At 52.6% G+C, this 24,557-nt stretch overlaps 1 protein-coding gene across 1 annotated transcript in view; it reads right to left on the reverse strand.

Annotated features, from left to right (window-relative positions):
• Positions 1-718: 718 nt before the first annotated feature.
• The window catches only part of PLXND1 (plexin D1), an 88,456-nt gene continuing 64,617 nt past the window's right edge, over positions 719-24,557 (reverse strand). Inside the window, exons 28-38 of the mRNA XM_030043757.1 lie at positions 19,480-19,626; positions 17,259-17,415; positions 16,052-16,155; positions 14,913-14,976; positions 12,976-13,010; positions 11,115-11,219; positions 10,124-10,287; positions 8,530-8,677; positions 5,235-5,375; positions 4,192-4,266; positions 719-3,509 (exon numbers count right to left, since the gene is read on the reverse strand). Of these exons, the coding sequence (XP_029899617.1) occupies positions 3,393-3,509; positions 4,192-4,266; positions 5,235-5,375; positions 8,530-8,677; positions 10,124-10,287; positions 11,115-11,219; positions 12,976-13,010; positions 14,913-14,976; positions 16,052-16,155; positions 17,259-17,415; positions 19,480-19,626 (1,257 nt within the window). The 3' untranslated portion in view covers positions 719-3,392. The remainder of the gene's footprint in view (positions 3,510-4,191; positions 4,267-5,234; positions 5,376-8,529; positions 8,678-10,123; positions 10,288-11,114; positions 11,220-12,975; positions 13,011-14,912; positions 14,977-16,051; positions 16,156-17,258; positions 17,416-19,479; positions 19,627-24,557) is intronic.

Here is a 24,557-nt window from a genome sequence, read left to right on the forward strand (position 1 = left end):
AAATGTCCCATAACAGAACCGGGCAGGAGCTGTGTTCTCTCTTACCAGGCACTTGGTGCAAAACATGACGCTCTTTCACTTTGAGAGAGGCCAAATCATTTAATGGCTGGGTTTAGCTTTACTAAGAATCAACTTTCTAGTGGGAAAAGAAAATCCCTCTGGTATCTGGAAAGAGCAGCTTTTACTGGGGGAGCTGGAAGAGAGAGGATTTAGCAATGCCACGGTTATTGAGACCTACGGGCTGTGGCTGGTGTCACGGCACTGAAGCCAGAAGCCTCAAGGCCTGGCTGCAGTGGTGCAGAGCAGGTGCTGGGCTCCCCGGGGCTGGGAGAAGACATGGTCTTTGTAGGTCAGTGGCACCTGGCAGAGGTGAGGGTGCCTGGCCCTGGAAACTGCGTGGTATTACTGGTCTTCGCCTGTGCAGTACAGCATGCGGTCAGTTCAGGCGCCTGGTTGTGTCCTCATAAGGATCTTCCCCCTCCCGCGCCAGTTCCTGCTCTGGCAGGAGCCGTGGTACTGGGTAGCAGGAGTGGTGCGTGGCTGCAGCCCAAAGGGGTAAAAACCCACCTTGTTTCCAGATGAGAAGGGTATCAGCTGAGCTGCCAGCCCTGAGCACAGTACCTCTCAGGCAGGCAAAGCTTGCTGCACACACCCGTGGGTGTCTTCCATAATGTTGTGTGTCCTCTGTGTGCGCAGGGCAGGAACTTCACTACGCAGGTTTCAGCACCTTGTTTTATTACAAAGATAGGCTTTTCCAAGAGTCTGCCACTTCCACTACACAGCAGGTAAGGGCACTACACCCACAACACGTGCCAAAGTTTAAAAACATGTTACAAAGGGCTTGGGGTTCAAGGCAACACTACAAACCCTCAAGCTTCTGCTCCATTAAAGTTGTTCCTTTAAAATGGTTGTAGCAACTACTTTTTTTTTTTTTTTTTTGCTTTGGAAAAAATTAAATAATAAAGCAATAGGCCTCAATACATGGCCCAGTCACATTACCTGGAGGCAAACTATACTCACTATCAGCTCACCTGTATCCTTTCCTTGTAACAACATGGGGCTATCGCTCCATGGTCCTTTCCCTACCTCCAGCCAAGCTCAACGTTCTCTGCTACCTTGGTCCTTCTCACCCTCGCCTTCCCTGTGCTGGGCCTGCCTATATCTCTGGCAGCTATTCACAGTTTCTAAAAGAAGAAAAAAAAATTCAAGAATTTTTTGTGAAATCACTTTCAAAATAAAATGTAGCCCAGCTACATTCTTAGAGTTTCTATTCTGAAGCCACATCCTCAGCAAAGACATTGAAACCTCCACAGTGTATGTACTTTTTCTGTAGTTCTCTTTAAAAAAACCTCTGTTCCTCCCCTTCCCCCCCCCCCCCCCCCTTCTTTTAACATACTGGATAAAGTCTATCATTTGCTTTAAAATAGATATCTATATACACATACACAATTTTGATGTTCCAATTTCTGACAAATGTGGCGTTACTGGAAACGATGGGATGGAGGCCACCTGTCCATGGCAGTGAGTCACCCAGGAGGAGTTTTGGTGGACCAAAGTCATCTAATACCAGGTTGCATCCTTGCCAGCTGGATGAGTAACGGAGGCTCACCTTAGACCCTGCCTGGAGTGAGGTAGTAACTTTTTTCTTTTTTATTTTCTTTTCTATTTGGCAGTTTGAAAACGCAGTGGCTACGGCTGGGTTTAGCTTTCATGGGCAGGTTGCCTTTGCCTGCATGTAAATGCTGGCTTCAAGCATGTGGCCTTAGCTGCGGTCCAGCCTCTACAAAGGGGCCTGTGTGACGCTGGAGAACACCAGAGTGGTCGTGGCTCCCCTGGCTGCAGAAAGGATGAAGTTGCCTGCAGAAGGGAGAATGGGCCACCAAGCTGGGACAGGGGTTTTGCCCCAGTGCGGATGCCGTGGGATGGCAGTGGTTTCTAGGTCTCAGATGAGCTCTGTTTGCGCAGTGGGACCCTGCTCGCTGACCCCAGTGTGGGACCCTGCTCGCTGACCCCAGTGTGAGTGTCCAGAGGGACACTTTCTGCCTTTGTTGGCAGCTTGTGGTGCTGGAGCTCTGCTGGCCTGCGTGAGCAAGAGCGTTGTGCTGCCAGGGGGATGGGGTCCAGTCCCTTTGCCTTTGTGGGCTGGAAAAGACTGGACACGCAGCAAAACCGCTCCCTTGGTTGCTCTCAGGTGACAACCACGGTGGGCTGGGTCCGAAGCAAGCAGAACAAGCTGCTTTAGGAAGACACCTCTGTAGCACTGGCCTTGTTTTCGGTGATGATCACACAAGATGCTGCAGTGCATGGTGCAGAGGGAGGGAAGATGCTACCTGTTGTTTTGCCCCACGCGTGGCTCAAGTCCACTCTGTCAGAGTGCTGTCAGCAGGAGCTGACCCCTGTTGGCACAAGCGGTGTTACCGGGGCTGAGCTGGGGCAGCACCATAGGTGTGTGCGCAGCCAGCGTGGCAGGGAGACTGGAGTGCGAGGCACAAGCCCTTCCCCTCACTCACTATGTCTGGTCCTCTAGGCAGAAGCCATGCCTGCGACCAGCTGGCTGAACGGCGGGGGATATTTGCCTGCCCACTGCAACTCCAGCTCACTGTGCATGCAGATATGGGAACCTGGGGAAGGGGGAACAGCCCTTCCCACGTTGTCTAACAAGTAACACACTCCCTCCGGCTCTGTAATGGCCGTCTCCATTAGGGGATAAAGTGCTTTCACCATGCCTTAGCTACTTGGGAAGCAACTGCTTCGTCTCAGCCCCGAGTTCCCTGTGTTGCCCAAGTCTCAGACAGAGGAGTGGTTATGTTTACACATACAGTACAAAAATTAAAAGGCACAAAAACACACAGAATGCAGCAGATAGTGAACAGCTGGTAAGAGTCCCTGGTGTTGGCAAAACGAGGATGTCGGAGGGATGGTATGGAAGGGAGCTCAGGTGTTGCTCCGATGGCCTTTGCCGACTCTGCTCATTACTCCCTGAGGCTATCCTTCTGCTTCACATCTATTGTTATGGCTTCTGCAGCCCCGTCTCTCATCCTGAGGAACCACAAACAGGGATGCAGGGAGCCACTGACCGCTCGGGCGCTGATCAGAGGGAAGTGGTGAACTGAGCTTGCCACAAGTGTCATGTCTCCATTTCTGCATGGCAACGGCAAATAAATTATGGGTGCCACAGTGCAGACCAGAGGGGTTTTGAGCTGCTCGGAAAGGTGTCTCGTGGCTTCTTGTTAGGTGAGGGAGCCCTTCAGCCGCAGGCCAGGCCCACCCCCACCACGAGGCTGGTTTGAGAATGACCCTGGCGGAGGCGATCCATGGTGTATCCACGGCTGAAGGCAGGTTCCCTATGGCACTGCGCTGCGGAGAAGGTCACTTCCAGGGCTGCAGTCGGCCTAGGCTTCGCTGCAGCACTCGTAGATGTTATCCTCCATGAGCGCAATCACTTGCTCAAACTTGTGCTGGAGCTGGGTGCGCTTTGTCGTGGGGTTGGCATCCAGGGCGGCCACAATCTGCAGGAGACAGGAGCAGGTGGGTGGCTGAGGCAGTGCAGGCGGAGGTGCCCACCCGCCAGCCCAGCTCCCCCTGCCAGCCCTTTCGAGCCCAAATCCCAGCTGGATCTCTGATGGGGAGAGCCCACCCTGCCCCACAGCCCCCACGCTCACACGCCCTGGCACCCCCCGGCTGTTCTAGGGCACAGCCGAGTCCCTGGGCAAGGGGTGGGCGAGGAGGGGCACGCAGCTGAAAACCATCGTAATGGTACAGCTCATGGCGCAGAGCTAGCCCGCAGCGCGGGGATGCACGGGGTCAGGAGCCAGCCAGGGCCAGTGCCTCAGCTGGGGGTGGCTGGTGGCAAGTTATTTTGGGTGTGGACTATATCAGGGTGCTCTGCCCTCCTGAAAGCATCTGTGGGTCTACACACTGGGCAGCCCCACTTCAGTCCGGTCCAGCCAAACGCTGTTAAAATCAGCCAGGAGTAGCTGGCCTCCTCTTCCAAGAAGTCGTCAGCCAAGGGATAGGAGAGCAGGTGCACCTGTGTGTGCATATATTACATATGTGCGTGGAATTATGCAAAAAACCATAATCCCTTTTCTGTGAGACTGGATGCTGGCATCTGACCGCTCAGTTACAACATACCGCTTGTTATTCCCTCCACAGGTATGCTGGGGCCTAAGTGCAGCTGAACCCACTTACCTGGGAGCGGTATCTCTTGGCGTATTTGTATATCTCAGCCATGGCGACGTTGGTGTTGAATTCATTCCGGTATTTCTTTACAAAGACAGAACAAAGAGGGGAGGAATATTAACATGATGCAGCAAGTGAGTTCAAGCCCAATCAGCAGGCATTAACTAGATTAAAAGAAGACTTTGCCTGGCTATTTTTGTTACGGTTGCATTGATGCAGCTGGACTTTTGACTTACTCCTTTAAGGAAGGTGCATTTGCTTACATCAGAAACGGTCCCAGTCTTTTTAAAGCCAGCCTTAAATGCCCACGCCCACACCTGATAGCACTGTTCACCCCTCCATGCTCAAAGCCGTTTCTAAGGATGGGGCAGCACAAGAGCTGGGCAGAGGAACGCCGACGGAAAGCAAACAGTCGGTGGCTGAAGCCAAAACGCTGCGGGGAGCTGGTTTGATTTTGAGGAAGCTGTGGCACATCGCTGGCAGGACTTGGATCCGGAGCGCGGCAGCCAGCTCCCGTAGCTGGTACCAGGGCTGGTATCCCGCACCCGGGCCGGCTGCCAGGGCCGGCTGCCAGCGGGCTGCCTGGGACTCGGGGCCAGCCCTGGCAGCTGGCGCCCAGGGGCCAGCTGGCCGGGGGGCTGAGGGACTGCAGAGATCCTTTTCCAAGCTTCCTGGCTGTTTGGCACTGAATTTCGCTTTCAACTCCCGGTGGTGCCAAAGCTAGTTAGGTTCAAGCTAGCTCGTGGGTGTTTACTGCAGCTCTGGCAGTAATTGAAGATGCTTGGAATTAGGTCAGATGAAGTTTGTGCGTGGAAGTTTGAGGCAAAATCTCCTTTCTTGTTTGCTTCTTCCAGCATCTAAGCAGTAGCTGATTGCAGCCTATCTGCGCTCCCTGCCGCTCCCAGACTCCTGCCGTCAGCCAGAGCAGAGCAGGCTCGGCGCTCCTTGCTCTGGCAGGGCACCGAGCCTGCAGACCCGACCCCGTCCCCGTCCCCGGGGGCATGCACCGGCCGAGCCCCCACCTCCGCCTGCTGCAGCCCAGCGCGCCTTACCCGCGACTCCTCCGCGAGGTGGGCGTTCATCTCCTGCTCGCTGAGCGGGGGCATGTCGTGGATTTGCTTGTAGTATCGCTGCACTATCTTCCTATACTCGGGGATCTCCTTGGCATACAGTAGTTTATTGGTCGGGGAGTCCTAGAGCGAGGGCGAGATACCGAAATCAGACACCGTATTGTTCCTGGCTGAAAACTTCTAATCCTGTTTGTCTGACCAAAGCGCTAACCATCAGACACAGACTTCAGTACAGCTGGGTTCAGGAAACAGCTACGTCTTTGGTCCTGGCTTTACACAAACAGGACTGCGGTGGGACGGCACCGAGGCACAGAACAGCTAATGACAGAGGCGCTTGTTCGAACACATCAAGGTGCTGCGGACAGGTACCACCTGCCTGCGGAACCACAGCACCGTCCCTCTGCCCTTCTTCCTAGCGTGAGCTAAACGTTTGTTAGCTACAATGCCAGTGAAGGTGGTCTATGTGAATGTGTTTTAATTTGGAGCAAGGGCAGGCTAAAAAGCATGCACAGGGTCAGGCGAGGTGGCTTGCTGCCAGGTGATGCTCTGCAGATGAGTGTAGCACGACTGTATTAGATAAAACACTTGTGCTCCGTGGCTCTGCGTGTGGAAATTAGTAACAAGGGAAGGGCTTCTGCATGCATTTACTCGGGTCTCTCGAGCAGCCAGCTTGATTTAAACTGAAGAACAAAGCTCTTTTACAAGCTGAACTTTGTCAGTTGAAATGTTCCTCTTGGATTTTTCATGTAGCTTTGATTTATTTTGCATTGGCTAACCCAGCCTGCCTGGCCTATATTGAGTGCACGTAAAGTAATTAACAGAAAATACTGAGTTCTCTTGATTAATGTCAGCTTGGACAAAGCAGTCTCTTAACCTCCCAGCCACACAATCGGGTTGTACCAATGAAGGCATAACCCTGCCTGCACTCCTTGCAAACACAAGCGTGAATGATTTTAACCTCAAGGCAATCCTGCCCCGCTGATGTCATTACCCCGGGAATGAACTTGGCCCACTGGCCTAGCATTGCCTCCCAAAGGGAAACAGACCCAGGCTTGGGGACACAGAGGGGAGTCAGATCAACGTGTCCCGCCACCCCAGCGCTGGAGTGAGGGACTGCTCCCTGATGCTCTGACAGGTGGAGAGTGGAGGGAGGATCTTCAGAGGAGACAAGCACGGCAGGGCTCTAGCCATGGAGGCAGCATCTTCAGCTGTATCGGGCAGTAAATAAGGAAGCCCAGGGTAACTGCAATCTGCTGCTGCAATATGTAGCGTGGCTAATGCTGCAGGGGAAATGGGAAATGGGCACCAGGCTGTGGCACCAGATCCCACAGCAGTTTATTTTCAAACCCAATGACAAGGCATTACAGGAATACAGCCAAGTTACAGAGCCTGCTGAAAACATTTTTTTTCTCCCTTAGAAGCACAAAAGAAACCCATGCTGCCTCTTTTTGAGTTATTTTTTAATTTGTGTCTGATTTGTCCGCTCTGTATTATGAAGAGATGGGTACCGATTTATTAACTGCTTGCGCACTGTAGATGTACGGAGTCTGAGTCTGCTCTCATATTTGCAGTATCAAGAGCAACATGCTGAAACCGGGGGAGGAATCCAGCCTGGAAAACATTCAGCGATATACTGCGTGTATATGCAAGCTGATTTTTAAGCTGAGGATTTATTCTTCCCACATTACTCAACAATTCCTTCACTTATGCTATTGTATTCCTGAAAAATGTTTCCATCTGCTGTCTGACTCCAGCTGACCCCTCTTCCCCTCATCCACAGCTTGACAAGGACAAATTTTAGGTGTTTCGCAACACATGCAAAAAAAAAGACCAAAACCCAAACAAACAAAAAATCAAGTGCTCATTAGATCTTCCTCCAGTACTAACCTCTCCCAGCGAAGGCTTCCTGTTGCTCTCAGTCTGGGGGCTGCACTGAGCAGCGCCCACCTCCCGCCCCTCTCTCCATACGGTCCCCTCTACGTCACACACCGCACTGCTGCCAGCCTCTGCAGCGGGGGGGCAGTGGGCGACGATTTACAGCATTTCTTAATAAAACTTATTTATGTCGGGAAGTTTCAAATGTCAACACTGCACTCAGCCAAGCCAGCGGGAGAACAGAAAACATGCGCGCTGGACGTCCCGCTGCCTGCCAGCCCCGCAGGATGGTGCGCGGGAGCCCGACGGTGGGAGAGGAGAGATGGCCGGGGCAGCCTCGCGTTTGCTCGGAGCAGGCTTAGCTTCCTAGGCGGGTGTGCCGAGTCTGCCGGGCTCTGCCCGCAGGCCAGAGGTGGCCAGCGTGTGATGGAGACACTGCCGCCGGTGGGGAGCACCAATGGCTCCGCTGGCAGGGCTGCGGCAGCGCCCGCCAAGTGCTTCCCAGGTGCTGATGGATGGTGTTAGGGTGTTAACGGGATGTCCCCGGGCAGTCCCCACACCTCCACGTGAGCCACGCTGGGTCTGTGCTGCCTGGGCAGGCGCAGCCCATGTTCTTGAAGGCTCGGCTCGCCTCCTGAGCTTCTCACAGGTCTCCCAGGTGAGAAGCTGTGCAGAAACCACTGACAGCGACATTAAAGCTTCACCTGAAGCTGCGACATTAAAGCTTCACCTGAAGCTACGCCATTTTCCATCCTGCCACTGGGAGTTTATATTGTCCCTCAGCTGCTGTTATGGGATTGTTATGCTAATGCTGTCCCCTAAACCAGCGCTGACTGAGGGAGCTGGGCTCCCGTGCCCGTGCCCAGAGCAGAGCTGACACCCCACGTGCTCGCCTTGGTACGTTACACCCCTGCCCGAGCCAGCTACAGAGAATATTCGTGGGCTCGCGCACCAGCTCAGCCCCTCAGGAAGCGTTACAGACCCTGTGCTAAGCTGGGCGCTCTCCTCCGACCGCAGGACAGGTCATACAGCCACTGGGTAACACTGGGCACATGAGCCAGCGGCTGGGTCTCCCTCCATCGTCCAAGCCTTCTGGGCTGGGGCTTTGCCCTTTGTCCATCCTGCCTGTGACCCCCGCGTTCCCGCTCCCTGACCTCTGTTTGTGATGGAGGGGGTGCAAATTTCAAGCTCAAGCCTGAACAAAGTAGTGGGGAAGGGATGGGGAGAACTCATCCTTGGAGACAGCCAAAACTCAACTGCATGAACCTGAGCAAGTGGCTCCCAGCCAGCCCCGCTGCTGGGGGAGGTTGGACTGGGTGACCTCCGACAGTCCCTTCCCACCCGTACTGATCTGTGTCTATCACTGCCCCAGCAGGAGCGAGATGTCCTCTCTGGACGGTACCTTGCCCAGCTGCAGGTCAGAGAGGGAGCAGGCATCAATGAAGGCCTGAGCTATCACAGAGAGACAGGCATCGATGTGGTCTGTCTTGTCAATGTCGAAGACGAACTGGGGGTTCTTCAGGATGTTGACCCAAAACCTCAGAGGTAGGCTGCAAAGGAAACAAGCCAGGAATACACACCGGGTGAATTTTTGTACTCCAGTAGTAGAGGGGAGGAAATGCAGGAAAGATGATGATAGAATGTAAATAGTAGCGAGGAAAAAAATGAGGAGCTGGGTTCTGCTATTTAATCACATCCTGGTAGGGTACAACCCCCTGCCTAGCTAGAGGGGCAGGCACACATTTTCACCCTGAAGAGACATTTCTTCAGGCTGAAGCACACAGCCCAGACAGGAGACTTCATGTACAGCCTTGTCCAGGCGAGCGTATACCCTTGCTCCTTCAGCAGCTCCCTGAGCCAGCTGTGGTCCAGGAAAGACACCGGCAGGTTTGCCTGCATGGGGCTGTTGAATCAGGCTTCCCCACTTGCTGATTTTTGTAGCAACGGTGTCAGCTCCTTTTCCTTCTTCCCTGACAGTAACTGTCATCTGGTTCTGATGGTAAGCCTGGCCCCATGAAATGCATTTCATGTGTCTTTTTTTTTTTTGCTCTCTCATCATTTTCTCCTCCAGTTATTTCACTGCTCATTTGGCCACAACAGTTTCAGTATGTCGCTCGCCCTTCCTACCATCCCTCCTCAGCAGCTGAGGAGTGAAAGCTGCTATAAGTCTTTGCTCTACTGGCAATTAAAGGTAATGAAGGATAGGCAAATCTGTAGCTCAATGGTTGTGTCTGCATGTCTGCTACCCCAGCCAAATTTGGTTTTCATTTTCACACGTTGGGCTGCAAACAGTTACTGTCCCTGCAGCCTCAGAAGCATTAAGCCTCTCCTCGACGCTCCCTCCAAGCTCCCTGCTCTCCCCAGTTAAATCTTCTGGTTTCTCCCCTGTTTTATTTCCCCCCTTCACTTCAGCTCTCCCACCCCATTCCAGCTCCTGGCTGGTCCCCAGAGCTGCAGTGCCCGCCAGCAGACTACTGTCACAGCACCAGTGGAGTCCTGCAAATACCCTGGAGTCTCAGCTTGGTTACAGAGATAAGCCGGGAAAAGTGCCCCCAAGGGCTGAAAAGCCAGAAAGCAAATGAAAAGGAGCCAAATATGCTGTTTTTAAAATCTCCATGATGTTTTAAGACCTGACATGATTTTGGACTCAGTCTCCCATCTCCAATGCTTGGAGCTAACACCATTGCTGTCTCCCGTCATCCTGTCCCTCTTCTGTTTCTCCTTTAATTATTTTTATTAGTGTGGTAGTTTGTTCTGCCCTTTATCTGCCTATGCCTCCTCTTCCAGCTCTCTGTTTCCCTGAGCTCTGTTTGTTCAAAGCTCTCCAAGCCTGTGTTTGGCCTCATCTTTCGCTGCCCCCGCCACCACCCCTCCTGTTTTCCAAGTCATCTCTTCTACTTTTAGCAACCTAATGATTAGTCCAGGACACCAAGGCCTGCTGCTCCTGAGAGATGGAAGGAAGGAAGGAAAGAAAGAAGAGACTTCGTCTTCCAAACCTGTTGGTCTTCCAGATGTGCATAGTGTCAGGGTCTGTGATGCCTCTTTTCTCTGCTTGCTCCTCTAGGAAGTCAAAGAAATACTTCACGGCCACAGGTGGTTTATCATCTCGGATACTGAGAATGGCTTTGAACAAGTCGTCCAGGAACTTCTGCAGTGTGCCCTGTGGGACAAGCGCACACAATGGAGACTGGGGAAAGCAGCAGCACCCGAGCCCAAGAAAACAGTGCGAGAGGCTGCGACTGTTGTGCACAAGGGGAAATCCTTTGCTGCCAGTTGGATAAATCAGAAGAGAAAGGGGATGCTGAAGCAGGGAGGGAAAGGTTTGTTTGTGCATAGTGATATAATTAGCTTGCATTTGGGTTTAATTTCTTTTGGCATCAAGATTTTTCTTTCTTACTGCTAGGATCTCACATCTGTGATTGTTCTGCACAGTAAATACAAAGAAGACTAGAGACTGCTGGCCATTCTTGTGATCTCTGCTCCAGTGAGGCATCATGCTGGGATTAAAGATGGGCTGGGAGCCCAACTGCTGGAGCTGAACACTTGCAGAGAGTGGGGAAGTTCAAATCTGAATTAAGATCGCACAGACATTCCCCCTGCTTCCAGAGCTGAGCACCATCTCCTTTCCCAGCAGAATGTCTTGCTGGGGAGATGGGTTCAGGTCTAAACTGTGCATCACAAGCCCTGAGGCGGTCAGCATCCCTTTCATGTGCACAGACCCCAGACCAGCCTGGGGAGATCGTGTGGGGCTTCACGCAACAGTGCTGCTTGCTGCTCTGAGGGCGAGCTGGAAAGCTGGAGGGAATCCAAGGAGCCAGTGGTGCCCAGCAGCCTCGCTAAACATGCTCCAGTCATCCAGGACAGAAGAGTCCCACCACCTCTCGAGAGTGACCAGCCCCACAGCGCTCCTTCCCTAGAGCAGGCTTCTCGTTACAGACCGCAAACAACAATCCTACCTGCCACGAACGAGGGCGTCCTGTCTCCTACCTTTGTGGAGAGCAGCCTGGTCAGGTAGATCTCTGGTAGGACTTTCTTCCTATGGCTCTGTCTGTGGGACTTCTTATGTTCAACGGATTCATCGGTTGGGAGAACCTGGTCCAATATAAAACACATGTTCAGAGTGCTCCTCTCTGCAAGTGTCACACTGAATTTTCCTTTAAGGATAGAATTTCAACTGCATATAAAATTAAATTAGAAAGTAGTTACTGTGTTATAAATACATCCTTATATGGCTTTAAAAAAGCGATTCATAATACTCAGTTTTTCTGACTTTTGTTTCTCTTGTGCTCTTTATTGCCTCTCTCAAGCTAGACAAAGAAAATGAAACAATCAATCTCACTTTGGATGTTAGTCTGCTCGCCTTCCTGGTCTCTGTGCAATACTCCTGTGTGGCTGCAGTTTAGGCTCCCAGAAGCAATGCACAAGGCTTCCGCGGAAACCAGCTTTTCTTAGATTTGGAAAAAGTGCAAGAATGATCAGCCAATATTCCTGCCCCGGCCTTTTTAAAAACAAATCTAAATATTCCACAGTCAAGTCAGTTAATTACTGCTCTATAATGACCTAGCAAGCCATTTAAGTCCATCTTGGCATTGTTTCACATATGCACATTTGGTTTCCCATCCCTTCTCCCTCCTTGCTCTGCGTGTACGTGTGTGTGAGTGCACGTGCATGCATGCATTGTGTGTTTGTACTCTATTTGAGCACAGAAACTTTACCAGAGGGGAAAAAAAAAATCAGGCTATAAAATATTGTTGTTGTTGTCCATAACACTTTTTTTCACAACAGCTTTTAGCAACGTTTAGCACTTCGTACTTCCAGCGTGGCGCACAAGCAGGAACTAATAAATCTCCCCAGCTCTGGGAAGCAGGCAGCATGCCAGGAGCTCCCGGTAGGTGACTTGACCAAGGCTGTGCGGGGTGCTACCGGCGGCGCTGCACCGTGCTCCTGAACTCTCTGTGGCTGCTGACAGCTACATCAGGCACAACAATTATTTTGCCATCCTGGTAATTTTTTATTATGTCCCATAGTACTAAAGCTTGTCTACAGATAACCTTTCTGCGCCTCTGAGCCCCTCTGAAGAAAACTAACGAGCACTGATCCAGCTTGTTCATCACATCTGACATTCCAGCCCACAGAGATGAATTAAATTAATATCAGCGAGGCTGAGAATATTTTCTCCTCTTTCATCACATACACTGGAAAAACAGGACCCATAGACTTAAGTGCAGGAGAGAAGAGGGATCGCTGCGTGCACACAGCCTGACTGGTCACGTCTTTGCTCCCAGCACTTTCCAGGCTGCCGCCTTCCGAGGGGATGTCTCCCGGACAGCCAGCCTGGCAGCAGAGGACAACCTGGCCCCCCTGCCTGGCTGAGAGCTCACCACAGCCCAGGGCCTGCCTGCCCCAGTGCAGTAGGGACCAGCTGCTGCCAGAGATGAAACAGCCTGTTCGGCACCCGTTTGCGGGGACAAAAGCAACAGCTTCCATTGTCTGCCAACGGGCAGCCATCGTAAAGGTGAAGTATGTTGAAATACGCAGGAGATTAGACGGGCACCCCTCCACTGCCGCAAGGAGCCCTTCCTCCAGCGCCCTGCCAGCCCCCCTGGGCTCAGCCGTGCCGCCCGCCTGCACTCCGCCAGCATCCTCGCTGTCACGGCAGCAGGAGAGATCTGGGGGAGCGGAGCCACCGCTGCGACCCGTCCCCTCGCGTGCCGGTTCTACGCTGCAGAGCGGGTGTCCTGGAGCGACGGCTCTGCTCCCCATCAGCACTCCCCTGGGAGGGCAGGAGGGGAGAGCGGCCCCCCACCATGCAGCCGCCAGCCTCCACAGCCAGGAGCCAGATACTTACCAAGTGGAAGTACTTCTCGGTGTCCAAGTCCTTCACTGTGAAGAAGAGAAAGAGAGACACGGCGGCTCAGTCGGGTGACCCAAACTGAAACCTGCTTCCGCAGACGCCCTCCACGTCAGGAGGCATTTCGCTTTCCCCAAGAACCCCAACACCGAGCTGGTGTTCCCACCCCAAGTGACCTCAGTATTTTAATTTGCTTTGGGGTTGTTTATTGCCTTCTGGGGCACATGGCAAGTACCTCAGGAAGTACTTTAAGGAGGACTAGACGTCTCCCAAGGGGCATTTTAGGAAGGACCCAAGAGGGCACGAGAGCAGGATCAGCACAGGGGCACTCCTGCATTGTGATGCCCTGCGATGCCCCACTGTGCCCCGCGATGCCCTGCAGGCCCACGTGCCCTGGACCATCTCCTGGCCTCCTCATCGGGGCAGCTGCAGCCCCAAGCAGCTCCTCGCTCCAGCGGGTGAAAGGACTCCCACTGCAGAGACAGGCTCAGTGCAGGTAGCCTGGAGACAGTGTTTGAAACCCCTTGTTCAATGTGAATTTTTGTCTCCCTTGGTCTATTTTGACTCTCTGCACAGCCTGAAACCTAGAAATATGCTGGCAAGAAACTGAACATGTGTAACTGGGAGGGAAAGGGCTTTTCCAATCAAGTGGTTTCAGATCCTTTCTTTTTTTTCACTTTGTTAGCACAGATTGAACACAACCCCCTAATGAGGGTGTGAGATGAAAGGTGCAAACACCTCTACCTTAATGGCTGGGAAAGCACTCAGCACCCCAGCAACCAAAGAGAGGAGGATACTGAATAACACATTTTTAAAGTAAAACCACAAGCATGACACTTGCACCTCCCATAATGTGTGTTTCAGAAATGTATACTTCCCAGACCTTCTTCATTTCTCCTACAGAAGGAAAAGCAGGCACAAACCCCCACTTTTGCAAGTGACATAGAAAAGCCTTGAAGTTAGAAGGGGTGTGGAAGCTACCCACTCTCCACGATCAGTCCCAGACTCTTGGGGATCTGTGACCTCTCCAGTGGTCACTGCAGCTTCGACCGGCTGCCTGCTCCCCCGGTCCGGCTGGAGCTCCCCTGCCGGCGCCTGGGGGGGAGCATTCGCTGCACAGGGGAAGGGGCAGCACACAGCCCAGCAGCAGCCATGGAGGGACGGGCAGTGACGGACAGGGCTATTCAGCAGCGCTGACATGGATGTCCTCATGCTGTGGCCATTACAATCCCGGCTGCTTGCTGTCCAGCGTGCCTGCTCTGCCCACACCCTGCAGAAACCCTGCTCCCTGCACCCCTCTTCCCCCCGGGTGCTGGCTGCAGTTCAGGCAATGCCACCATGCATGGCAGTTGTTAAAGTGCCAAGTATCTCCACTCTGACTGTCTGTCTTGCCATCCGTCCCACCTGGGACAGTTGCACTGCCACTGCCTGCATGGCAGGACTCAGACCTGCAGTCCCCATGGGGAGCACGGGCACATGGCTCAGCCATAGCAAGGGGGAACCCCATGGGAAGGAGGGAGGTATGTCTCCTGCAGCCCCATGGCTATCTCTGCCCCAAACATACACCACAGCACGGGCAAAGGGGCTTTGCAGGAGAGCAGTGGAGATCCTGCAGGACCCAGAGGGCTTCCTGAGCATGTCCTGGGCTGCCAGCTGGCCAGCTCGCTCGGTGGCTGCAGTCCCAGTCCGTGCTCAGTGTCTTCCCTGGCCCGACTGATGCCCAGCTCTGCCCAATGTGCCACTACAAAAGGGTGCTCTACGACTGCTGGTAACGCCAGAGCCAGCCCTGCATGGGCTAACGCCACACCCCAGCATCCACAGGCAAGGGGGCTGGCAGCCGACTTACTTAGCATCCCTGGCCAGAGACACTCCTCTAAAAACACAAGTATTTCTGCCCGTTCACCAGCAACAGGGGAAGAGAAGTGAGACATTACCTCTGCTCAGCGTGGTATCCTTCTTGTCTGACAAACTCATGGCCAGTGATGCCCCTTCGGGGATCTGCAGAGGAAGGGAAGAGAAGCCTCGATGACGGGGGGGCCGTAATGGTGCCTCCCATGGAGCTGGGGGCAGCCCCAGTGAGATCCCGGGAGCTGTGGGATGCTGGTGCAGTGACTGCTCTGCCACAAACGTCCTCTGTGCCTGTCCTGCCCTGCTCCTGCTCCCCAGCTTGGAAACTGGCAGTAACGGCACTGCCTTACGTGGAAAGGGTTTTTTAAATGCAAATACGAGATAGTGAGGTTCTCAAATCCGATGGGAATCAGGCAAATACATGTATCCAAGATACCTTTTTGGATGCCGACACCAGGTAATTTGAAGAGGAAAGAGTGTTATGCTGTGCAGATCCTGTTTTGCCTTTCCCCAGAAGGGGAGAAGGAACCTGGCTGCAGCCTGGACCTGTGGGGCTGGTACTACCTCTGTGCTGCGGCTCCGGCTCTCAGCGCAGCAGGGCACTGTGCCAGCAGTGGGGCTCCGCGGCACGGCTGTTACACAAATAATAATATTAATAAAGTACTTAGCTCCGTTCTTGATTTTCCATGCACTGTTACAGACCAGTGAGGATTATGCTCCCAGGCATACCAGGGAATATGGAAATCATATAAGGATTTCTGGTTTCATTTAATTTTAAAAGCAAAACCGGTCAAGAAAACAATTTGATTCGCTACATTTCCCCACATTTTTGGCCTCTGCTCCTCAATGGCATCCCTAGCCCCTGCTCTCAGGGCAGACAGTGACAATTGTGCCAGTGATTTCAGCAGGAGCACAGATCAAGAGCAGAGTGATACTAATCAGCCAGGCTGCCGGCCGTTGGGAATAGGAGCTTTTTTTCCTCCTCTTTCTGTTGTCAGTAATAACTTGTTTTGCATGAAGAGTGTTTAATTAGTTTCAGTGTGTTGCAATATTAACGAGTGTCTCGCCAGGGCAGATGTCTATTCCCCGGAAGCTCTCACGGAGCTATGGCAACCTCCCTGCTTGTTCCTGATGATCCTGTTTTTGGAGGGGGAACCGCAGCTCACCCCTGAGGCCAGGCAGGCTCTGAGGAAGCAAAGCTTTCCTGCAGCGCTGGCAGGTTTACCTTGTAGTGTGCTAATGTGTTGAGTTTCTTCCTGCCGTCCTCCACCACCGAGGTGTCATCAAGGTCCCGGAGGATGTAGCTGTCGGTGCTGGTGGCGAACCACTCTGGACACAGAGAAGGGAGAAGTGAGACATCAGCCCGAAGGAGGCACGTGCAGCGGGGCCTGGGGCTCTGGAGACCGGCCACACAGCACTGGGGGGGCTGCACAGCCCCCCTGCCAGGGCCTCCGGGGCTCTGTGAAACCAGAGCAGATGTTTAGCAATGGCCTCCAGGCTTAGCCCCTGGAGCGGGGATTTCCAGACTAGAGCAGACCTGGGTGGAGCTGGGAGAGGTGACAAAGGCTCTGCTCGGAGCGACGGGGAGGAGCACATCTCCCCCCCCCCCCCCCCCCCCCCCCCCCCCCCGTCCCCTCTCCCCGTCTCGCCCCTGGGGCTGTGTGGGACCTGCCTCATGGACCACCAGGCAGGTGAGATGCTGCGTGGCCTGCACGTGGCCACTGAAGGTTGGTGGCGGCTGCCCGCCGGGCAGAGCTGGTCGTGTATCTGCGAATGGGGGACACACCACGTGCACCAGCTGAGAGGAGCGGGGCCCCGTCACCGCTCCAGCCCGGGGCGTTCTTCCCTCCGGCACTGACTACGTTGAACGTCGTGCCTTGCGACTGCTGCCAGCCAGGGTGCGTCTCCATGGCGTGCTGCGTGGCACGGAGGCACCACAGACAGCGTGGGTTTCTCTTACCAGCATTGGGCTTGGATCCTTCTTAAATTTGGGGAGAAGGAGTCGGCCACTGGGTAGACAAATGACAGATCTGAATCTATGGCCAGACAGGAGTCCATGGGCTCAATTATGGCTGCTTATGGAGAGACATGTATTAACAAGCCACCTGCAGGCTCAGGGGTGTTTTAGAGGGTACCTGTTCTAGAGTTAACACTGTAGACTTTAAAGGGTGCAAGTCCAAGCATCCCTCTGCTCCACTTGGGCTTTCCTAAAGCTTCTTTCCAGTTATGTGCCCAGTTATTCCTGCCCACCAGTATCTGGTCTCATCACTCATTCCTGAAGACCATCCTCAGGAAAAGGCTGCCCTGATGTCTGCCCTCTTGTCAGTGCTGCTTCAGCCACTGCCCTCTGGTAGATACCAAGAGCTACTGTGCAACGTCAGGTGCTTCACCTGGTTTTAAGGACTGGCTGGTCCAATGCATCTGGTCCTTACCGAGGTCGACGTCTTCCACCCTTGGCCACTGGGAGTAGGGGACGTTCTTGCAAAAGGCCTCCAGAATCTTCTCCTTTACTTGGCTGAGCGTGTCTGTGTCCATGGCTCTGACACTCAGGGAGTCCATCCCGCAGCCTTGGAAGGAGACGTTGAGGTTCTGCAGGCAGAGGCCAAGTTAAGGGTGACCTGCCCAGTTCTGCTGGCTCCCAATGATGCACGGAGCCTGCGGCACCCGCACAGCTCTCACCCGTGCGCTCTGGACCCCCCGCTGCTGGAAATCAGGCTGAACAAATGGAGTCATCTAGGCTTTACCGCCAGTGAGAGGTGCTGATTTATAGCCCCCGGAGGCTGAAGGCCCCTGTTTGTTGATGGAGCCAGGAGGACACAGGGAGCAACACTGCAATCTCCTCTCACGCTGTCTTGCTAATGGGCCTTAGCCCTGACGCGCAGAGACCACCTCGGGGGTGGGAGGAAAGGTCAGCCCCCATAACCAGTCATGTCTGCAGCTTCTTGGCTCCAACCGGTGACTAATGGGACCGCCAAGGCTCATTGCTCAGCCTCTCCCTGACACAATGGGCCGAGCTGCTTTGTTTAAACAAGCTTTAAGCATGCTGCAGGCTGTGTCTGCTGCAACACTGGAGCCCACCACCAGCACCACCCCATAACCTGCTCAAGAGCATACTGAACAGCGGGATGAGCAGCTGCAAGGGGCTGCAGGCTGCTACAAACACCTGCTTGGACCTCAGGGATGCACAGCTACTGCTACAGTCACAGCAGAAAGCTGCAGGGCAACGAAAACGACTCCCTTCCTGTAAAAAATCCTCTCCTCTTCTGGGAGCGGCTGCCACGCCAGTCCAGCAAGGAGAGGCAGAGTCCAGATGCCTCCCCCTCTCCCAAGCTGTGCCGACCCAAACACTACGAGCGTGGCATCTCCCTCCCGCCCAGGGGCTTCACTCTGGGACAGCCTCAGCTCTGTCTCTGCTTGTGTCCTCTGCTCGAGCTACGGCCGAACCTGAGGGCAACGCTGCGCCTTCATTTAGTGGTGAATGCAACCCTGAAGCCATCTCACTGCCTGGCTGGCAAGCCCAGAGCGGGAAGCTGCACATGCCAGGAGCATTGCTCGTGCATAAGCACAGCTGCCTCTTAGGAGGACACTTGGTACACCTGAGAGTTATGGCTGGGATTTTCACAGCCTAGAGGTTCCTTTACAAACACTGCTTTTCAGTATCAGGATACAGAGTCAGCATCCTTGACTATGAACATTGTGAACGCACAGGTGAAGTCCAATTTTCTCCATAGCATTAAATGAAGATGTTATTTCACATTGTATACTATGCAGGTGTTTTTTGAAGCAGAGCTTCAGTTACCAGCAATGTGGGGGATTCCCAGTTAGTTAGCACTAACCCTGCAGTTGCTCTCCTTCCTCCAACATACCCTGTTCATACTTTTCTTTCTCTTCTTGCAAAGTAGGAAGCAGCCACACTTCCCCTGCTCAGACTTACAAAGTTACCATTTCTCCCAAGAAAGCTAATACTTTGCGCCCTGCTGCTAACCCCTCTTGGTCTGCACTGTAAATTTACAGGTCAATTGGTAACAGGAATCTGCAGAGGATGTGGAGCTCGAACCTGCTCTGAGTTACGGTGATGCACATCTGGGGTAACCTACTGACTTCAGTGAAGCTGCTCCAGATTTATGCCAGGTAATTGAAAGCAGGATTTGACCCAGCCTCTGGAAAGGCATCTGCTGAATTCTGCATCAGGCACTAGAAGGAACTGAGGCCTTCACACGCACAGCCCTTGTCAGTCCTGTTCCCACAGGAGGCATTTTGCAGAACCGCTTTTCAGCACCACTCCTGTAACAGCCTGGGCAAAGCCCTCACCCCGGGACTCAGGTTTACGGCCAGCACCTTCCCACTGCTAGTGAAGATGCTCTTTTGCCGTGAATAGTAAACCTGTTGGTTTAACTCTCTGAATATGGCAGAACAAATTTTCTTACCTCCCTCTACTCCTAATCTGAGCTACTTAGGTGACCCACCAAGGGACGGACCTGAAAACAGTCATTGTGAGCCTTGTTCTGTAGTCATGAGCTTAGGCAGCAGCAAGGTGCCTGCGCAGGTGTACAATTTATGTGGTTATCGCACCTGCATGTGTACCAAATCAGCCTCGCACAACTACCCTGCTGGGGTACGTACCCGTCAGACCCCTGGGGTGTAGGTACTCACCCTTGGCTTTGCCTCGATGTTCTCCCTCAGGAGCCACTCCTCGTTGAGGGTGTACCTGGCTTTCCCTGTAATGGCGTCGATGGACCCTTTGTTAATCTGCTGTTTGATCGCACAGATCAACAGGAAGAAGGGCTCTCCCACCGTCTCCTGGGGAAGGAAAGAAGACCAAGTAAGCAAACTGGACCTGGTGGTGGTAACTCCTTCCAGCGGTGTGGCAGGGACAGGCTCTCCACGGACACTGAAGGTGCCTCCATACATCAGGGAGCAGGACTGGTCCACCCCAGGTGCTGTGAACCCCCAGTGGGTACTCAGTGCCATCGCCCCCCAACTCCCACCAGCATGTCTCTGAGGTTGCTCACAAGTTTTCAGACTTGTGGCAACATGACAGCGCAGACAGGGAAGAGGACATAACAGCCGACAACAACTGCAGGTGATTTTCGGGGAGGCTGAACTGTGCTTGTCAGCATCAACATATCCCATCCAAGTTCTACAGCAAGTACTGTAGGGCTGTGGATTGCCACCAACAGGCTGTGCCAGCATTTGCTGTCTCACGGGCAGAGTGCTCGGGTACCGCTCAGAAGGTAGGGGCATACGTGTAGCTGTGCTGAGTGGGTACATGCATGCACGATGCTCAGCAAAATACAAATGTGCATTAATTTACATGTGAAATTACACATGAACTTCAGGGAGAATCTGGCATACTCCAGTACAGAGATGTTTCTTGCAATCTGACAGAGTGCAGACTGTACAATGTACTGCACTCAGCAGGACAAGGATGGGGCTGATGTGCACAAAAATCCAGGCCTACAGAGATATTTGGGTGCCCAGCTTTCTCATGTATCAGCTGAACCCCTCTTTGCGCTGCCTGGTTTGCCATTGAAATCCATGGAAGCGAGCCCACTGCGTGTGCCTGTGGCTCTGGGAACTAGTGTTCATACTTCTCATACCACAGCAGAGCCCTGATCACAGCGAAACAGAAAGGATCAGGGTCAACAAGCTGTTCCCATGCAACAGCAAGCAAACACACCATTTAACTCCTTACATTCATCAAACTTCGTCTTACAGGAAAGAGGTGAATTGTGACACTGCTGCAATAAAAACAAAAACATAACAGGGACCAGCTATTTGTGATGTGGTTCAGCTACATGGTTTAATGCCAGATTTCTGATCCTCTGCTGTCTGCTACGCTGATGTGCAAGTAAAACATTAGCTATTTTCTTAAGAAACTTTTCAGTACTGGAGTACGTCCCGTTCTCCCTAATGTTCATGTGCAATTTCCTTCCAACGAGGCAAGTGCAAATTATTGCACATTTATGTACTTTCTGAGTATCACACACACCCCGCACAAACACTCCTGCCATCTGAAATCCCAGTCAAGACAACAGATATCGAATGATTTTGATATTTCTCAGCTAGGAGCTGCTAAATCCTGTTCAATCTGCTGCTTAATTAAGACTTGGTGATTCTTTTATTCTAATTGCCCTATAATTGCTAAAGCAATTAGTTTGATGTCAATTTTGATTCGGCTGCATTCAGCGCAGTTGACGATAAGACACTACAGCCGGGCTGTAGGTGGGCATGCACCATCTGTGCCAATGGTGCACCCACTTTATTTTCTGAGGGCAACTTTTTTTATGAACACAGGGAAGCTCCTTGGGCCTTCTGCCGGGGTTTAATGACTTCCTGCAACGCTCCTTCTGAGCATGCAGCATAAAACAGGATCAGCAGCAGAGCTGCCAGTGCTGGAATTGGAGGAAGGCACAGCTTCCAGAAAGCAAAGACGTGAAGTCGTGGGGATGTGGAGAAGTTGAGGATCGCGAACAGAGTGGAGAAAGTGTCAGAAGACAGAAGGAAGACTTAGCTTCCGAGAGAATGGCAGGAGCACGAGATAACAAGCAAGGGGATGACACCGACACAGAGACATCCCCAGGCTGCAGGACCTGCTTTCCCCGTGATGTGAACCGTGGAGCACTGCCAAGCTGACCCTACACGAGAAGTGCTGACAGATCCTGAGGACGGCCTTGCTCCGAACAGGAACTCTGTTTATGGTGCATGTGTGTGAACACACGGCAAGGACAAACCCAAGGCTAAATTCAGCGCCGGGTTTTGGAGCCTGCCCCATCCGCCCCGTGGGAAGCTCTGGCCCCGGCCACAGCTCTGGCCACAGAGAGATGTGAGGGGGCTGCCAACGGCTATGCAGCTGCCTCCAAAAATATTAAAAAAGTGCCCGTCCTGCTGATACAGGAGCTCTTTACGGCTCGAAACCGGCACAGGCTGCACGGGTCGGGGCTGGCCATGTGGCACCTTCCCGCACATGTAAAGCTGCACTGGAAGGGGCAGCCTGGGGAAGCGGAGGAGTGGGCGTTTCAGACCCGCCACAGTGTGCAGGAGCAGGATCAGCCCCAGGACTGGCTGCATGGGAAATAACGACAGCGCTCTGCCGGCGAGATACTATTTCTGTTTGGCTTTTTGGCTTTCAGGCTCAGGAACTGTGGGATGTTATGGAAATCTGCAAAAGTGCTAATCAGACAGCAAATTTCAAAGAGGGGAAAGAAGGGCTGGCAGGCAGGGACTAGAGATAAAATGGCAAACTTGGAAACCTCAAGCATTGTTCGGAAAACTCATCTGGAAATGAATCAAAACTGTCTTTGGACTTGGCTAGTTGGGAGAAAGGAAGTTTAACTAGAAGAGATCAGTGCTGATTCAGGACAAAAAAATACTTAAAAAAACACAGTCTGGGGCCTTTTTTCCTCCTATTGTGAATGTATTTTAATGAGACCTCATTTTCATTTTTGACTGAACTGTTACGGGCTCTTAAAGCTACCCAGGGCACTGAAATAACTTTGCAGTAATGGAAAGCACAGTTCAGGCTGGCATTACTTGAACTGTTTCACGCACGATGAGCGTGGGAGGGCTTGGTTTTTATATGCTTGGGAAAAAAAAAAGGTTTAGAGCACAGACTGGATTCACATGTTGCTGCCCTATTAACAAGGCTGACAAGTCATTAGAAATGTCCTCCCAGGAACACGTTACAGCCATTTCCAAAATGTATTGGTGAGGCTGGGGTGGGAAAAGCACAGAAAACAGCTGCTTATCCCAAGTGCTTGCTAATTTTGGGACGATTATCTATTTGCATTCTGTGAAGAACCAAACCTCAGCTCCATCCCACATGCAAAACTTTGGGAAGCTTGGACCCAGACCTAAAAGCTGAATTCTAAGACCTTAATTTTCCTTTAACTCTGGGTCCTCCGATCCTGTTAGGACCCAGGCACAATGGTACCACGGTATCTCATGGGAAAGGCTTTTTTCCGCAGTATTTTCCACCAAAGCTGCAGCAGAAAGAAGAGACATGGAGCATTTTATCTAGGATTCTCACTCAGTTCTGCAGAAACAGAGGTCTGCATCAATTGTGCAAATGCTGCAAAATTCATCTGAATCCAGTCCCAAGCAGCAAGCCTCCTGCTGGTTCTATCATCATATCTCCTGCATGCACCGAGCCAAACCTCCCCCTGTTGAAGTGGTGACTCCATTGCCTTCAGGTGCCCTCCACATGTTCAGACCACTAGTGACTGTGGCCTGCAACTCCTTCCCAGTTGAAGACAGCTCCTTCAAATCATTTTCCCCCAAAACACAAATGGACGGACTGTTAGGCAGAGCATTAATATGAAACAAATGTTTCGAGCATGTAGCGTTGACTTACAAGGGAAAATACAAGCACTTGGAATTTTTCCACTGCACAATGGCAGGGACCTTTGCAGCAGCTGTTTCAAATAGACGTTGTGATTAATGGGGATAATTCAGGAATGAAAACCAGACCCATCGTCACACGTCTGACAGACCAGTGCTACAGGCAGGCGGGCAGCCTTTTTTTTTAACCAAGAAATGCCTCTCTGAAGGCAACAGAGTTTGATCCAGAGGAACGCAAGGCACTTGGGAGGTGTTTGACTATCGCTAGTATTTAAATCACAGCCCTGAGCTGAAACCAGCCCGCGTGTAAGGAGATGCCGTCTGTCTGACTGCAGTGGCTCCGTGCTCATTTGCACGGCAGGGAAAGGTCCCAGCTCTGCCGATCCGGACTGAGACCCCCCATCCCTCTGCACAGCTGAGCTCGTGTCCACCTGGGACAGCCAAAGGGCCTCTCTGCACATTTCTGTCTCATCAATTCTCTTCCTCCTCCATATTTCAGCAGGCAGCATGGTTTCTCCTCTGATCACATCCCCTGCCCTCACTGTGGAGCACATGTGATGTGAAAGTCTCTTGGAAATCAACTCTTTATTGCACTCTAGTACGGAAACCGGTTGCTTTTCAGAAATGGGAAATAGGCTGCGGTAGAAAGTGCTGCAATGGTTTCCACTGCCATGGCTTCAGGCTGAGCACGTGAAGCAAGGAGGGGACTGCAAACCCAGCGTGCAATGTTAGCCCCTGCTGAGGACCCACCCGCAGGCGAATGGAAATGCAGGTTCAGCTGGTGGCCTGTCAGCTCTGCAAAGGGCCACCGCCACCCCGCAGACCTGCTCCCGTCCGCACCCTGTCCTTCCTCCTCCCTCCGCGGGGTGGGCCAGGGCTGCAGGGCACGGGAAAGCCCGCTCACAGCTGGCACCAGCACTGCCGCGGCCGCAGGGATGGCCACTGGCCCCACTGCAGACCCTGGACAAGCCTGTGGTCATGGGCACCTCCCCGCCAGGCGCCCCAGGAAAGGGCAGTGTGCCGGCACTCGGGAGCTCCTTGCCATTAATTAGCTATGTAACGTGCCCAAGTCTTCAGGTCCACGTGATAAGACTCAACTTTCTTTCCTCTTTTTTTTTTTTTTTTTTCCCCTGAGAAAGCCTTCTTGCACAATGTCCATTTTTAGCACAAACTGGAGTTGGATCAGATGCCTCACATGTGGTCTCCACTCTCCAAAAGGAGAGATCAGCACTTTTTTTTCTCCAATGGTTTAACTACAGGAACAAAACCTGAAGATTAAAAAAAATTCACTAATTCACTCTTTTCTGCTCTTACAGGCTGGATAGCCATGCTGCATTGGCACAGCCATCCTCATTCACTCCTGTAACTTTTATTTCATTATACTGGCTAAT

This window comes from Aquila chrysaetos, chromosome 20 (genome assembly GCF_900496995.4).
Source record: "Aquila chrysaetos chrysaetos chromosome 20, bAquChr1.4, whole genome shotgun sequence".
Taxonomy (NCBI): Eukaryota; Metazoa; Chordata; class Aves; order Accipitriformes; family Accipitridae; genus Aquila; species Aquila chrysaetos.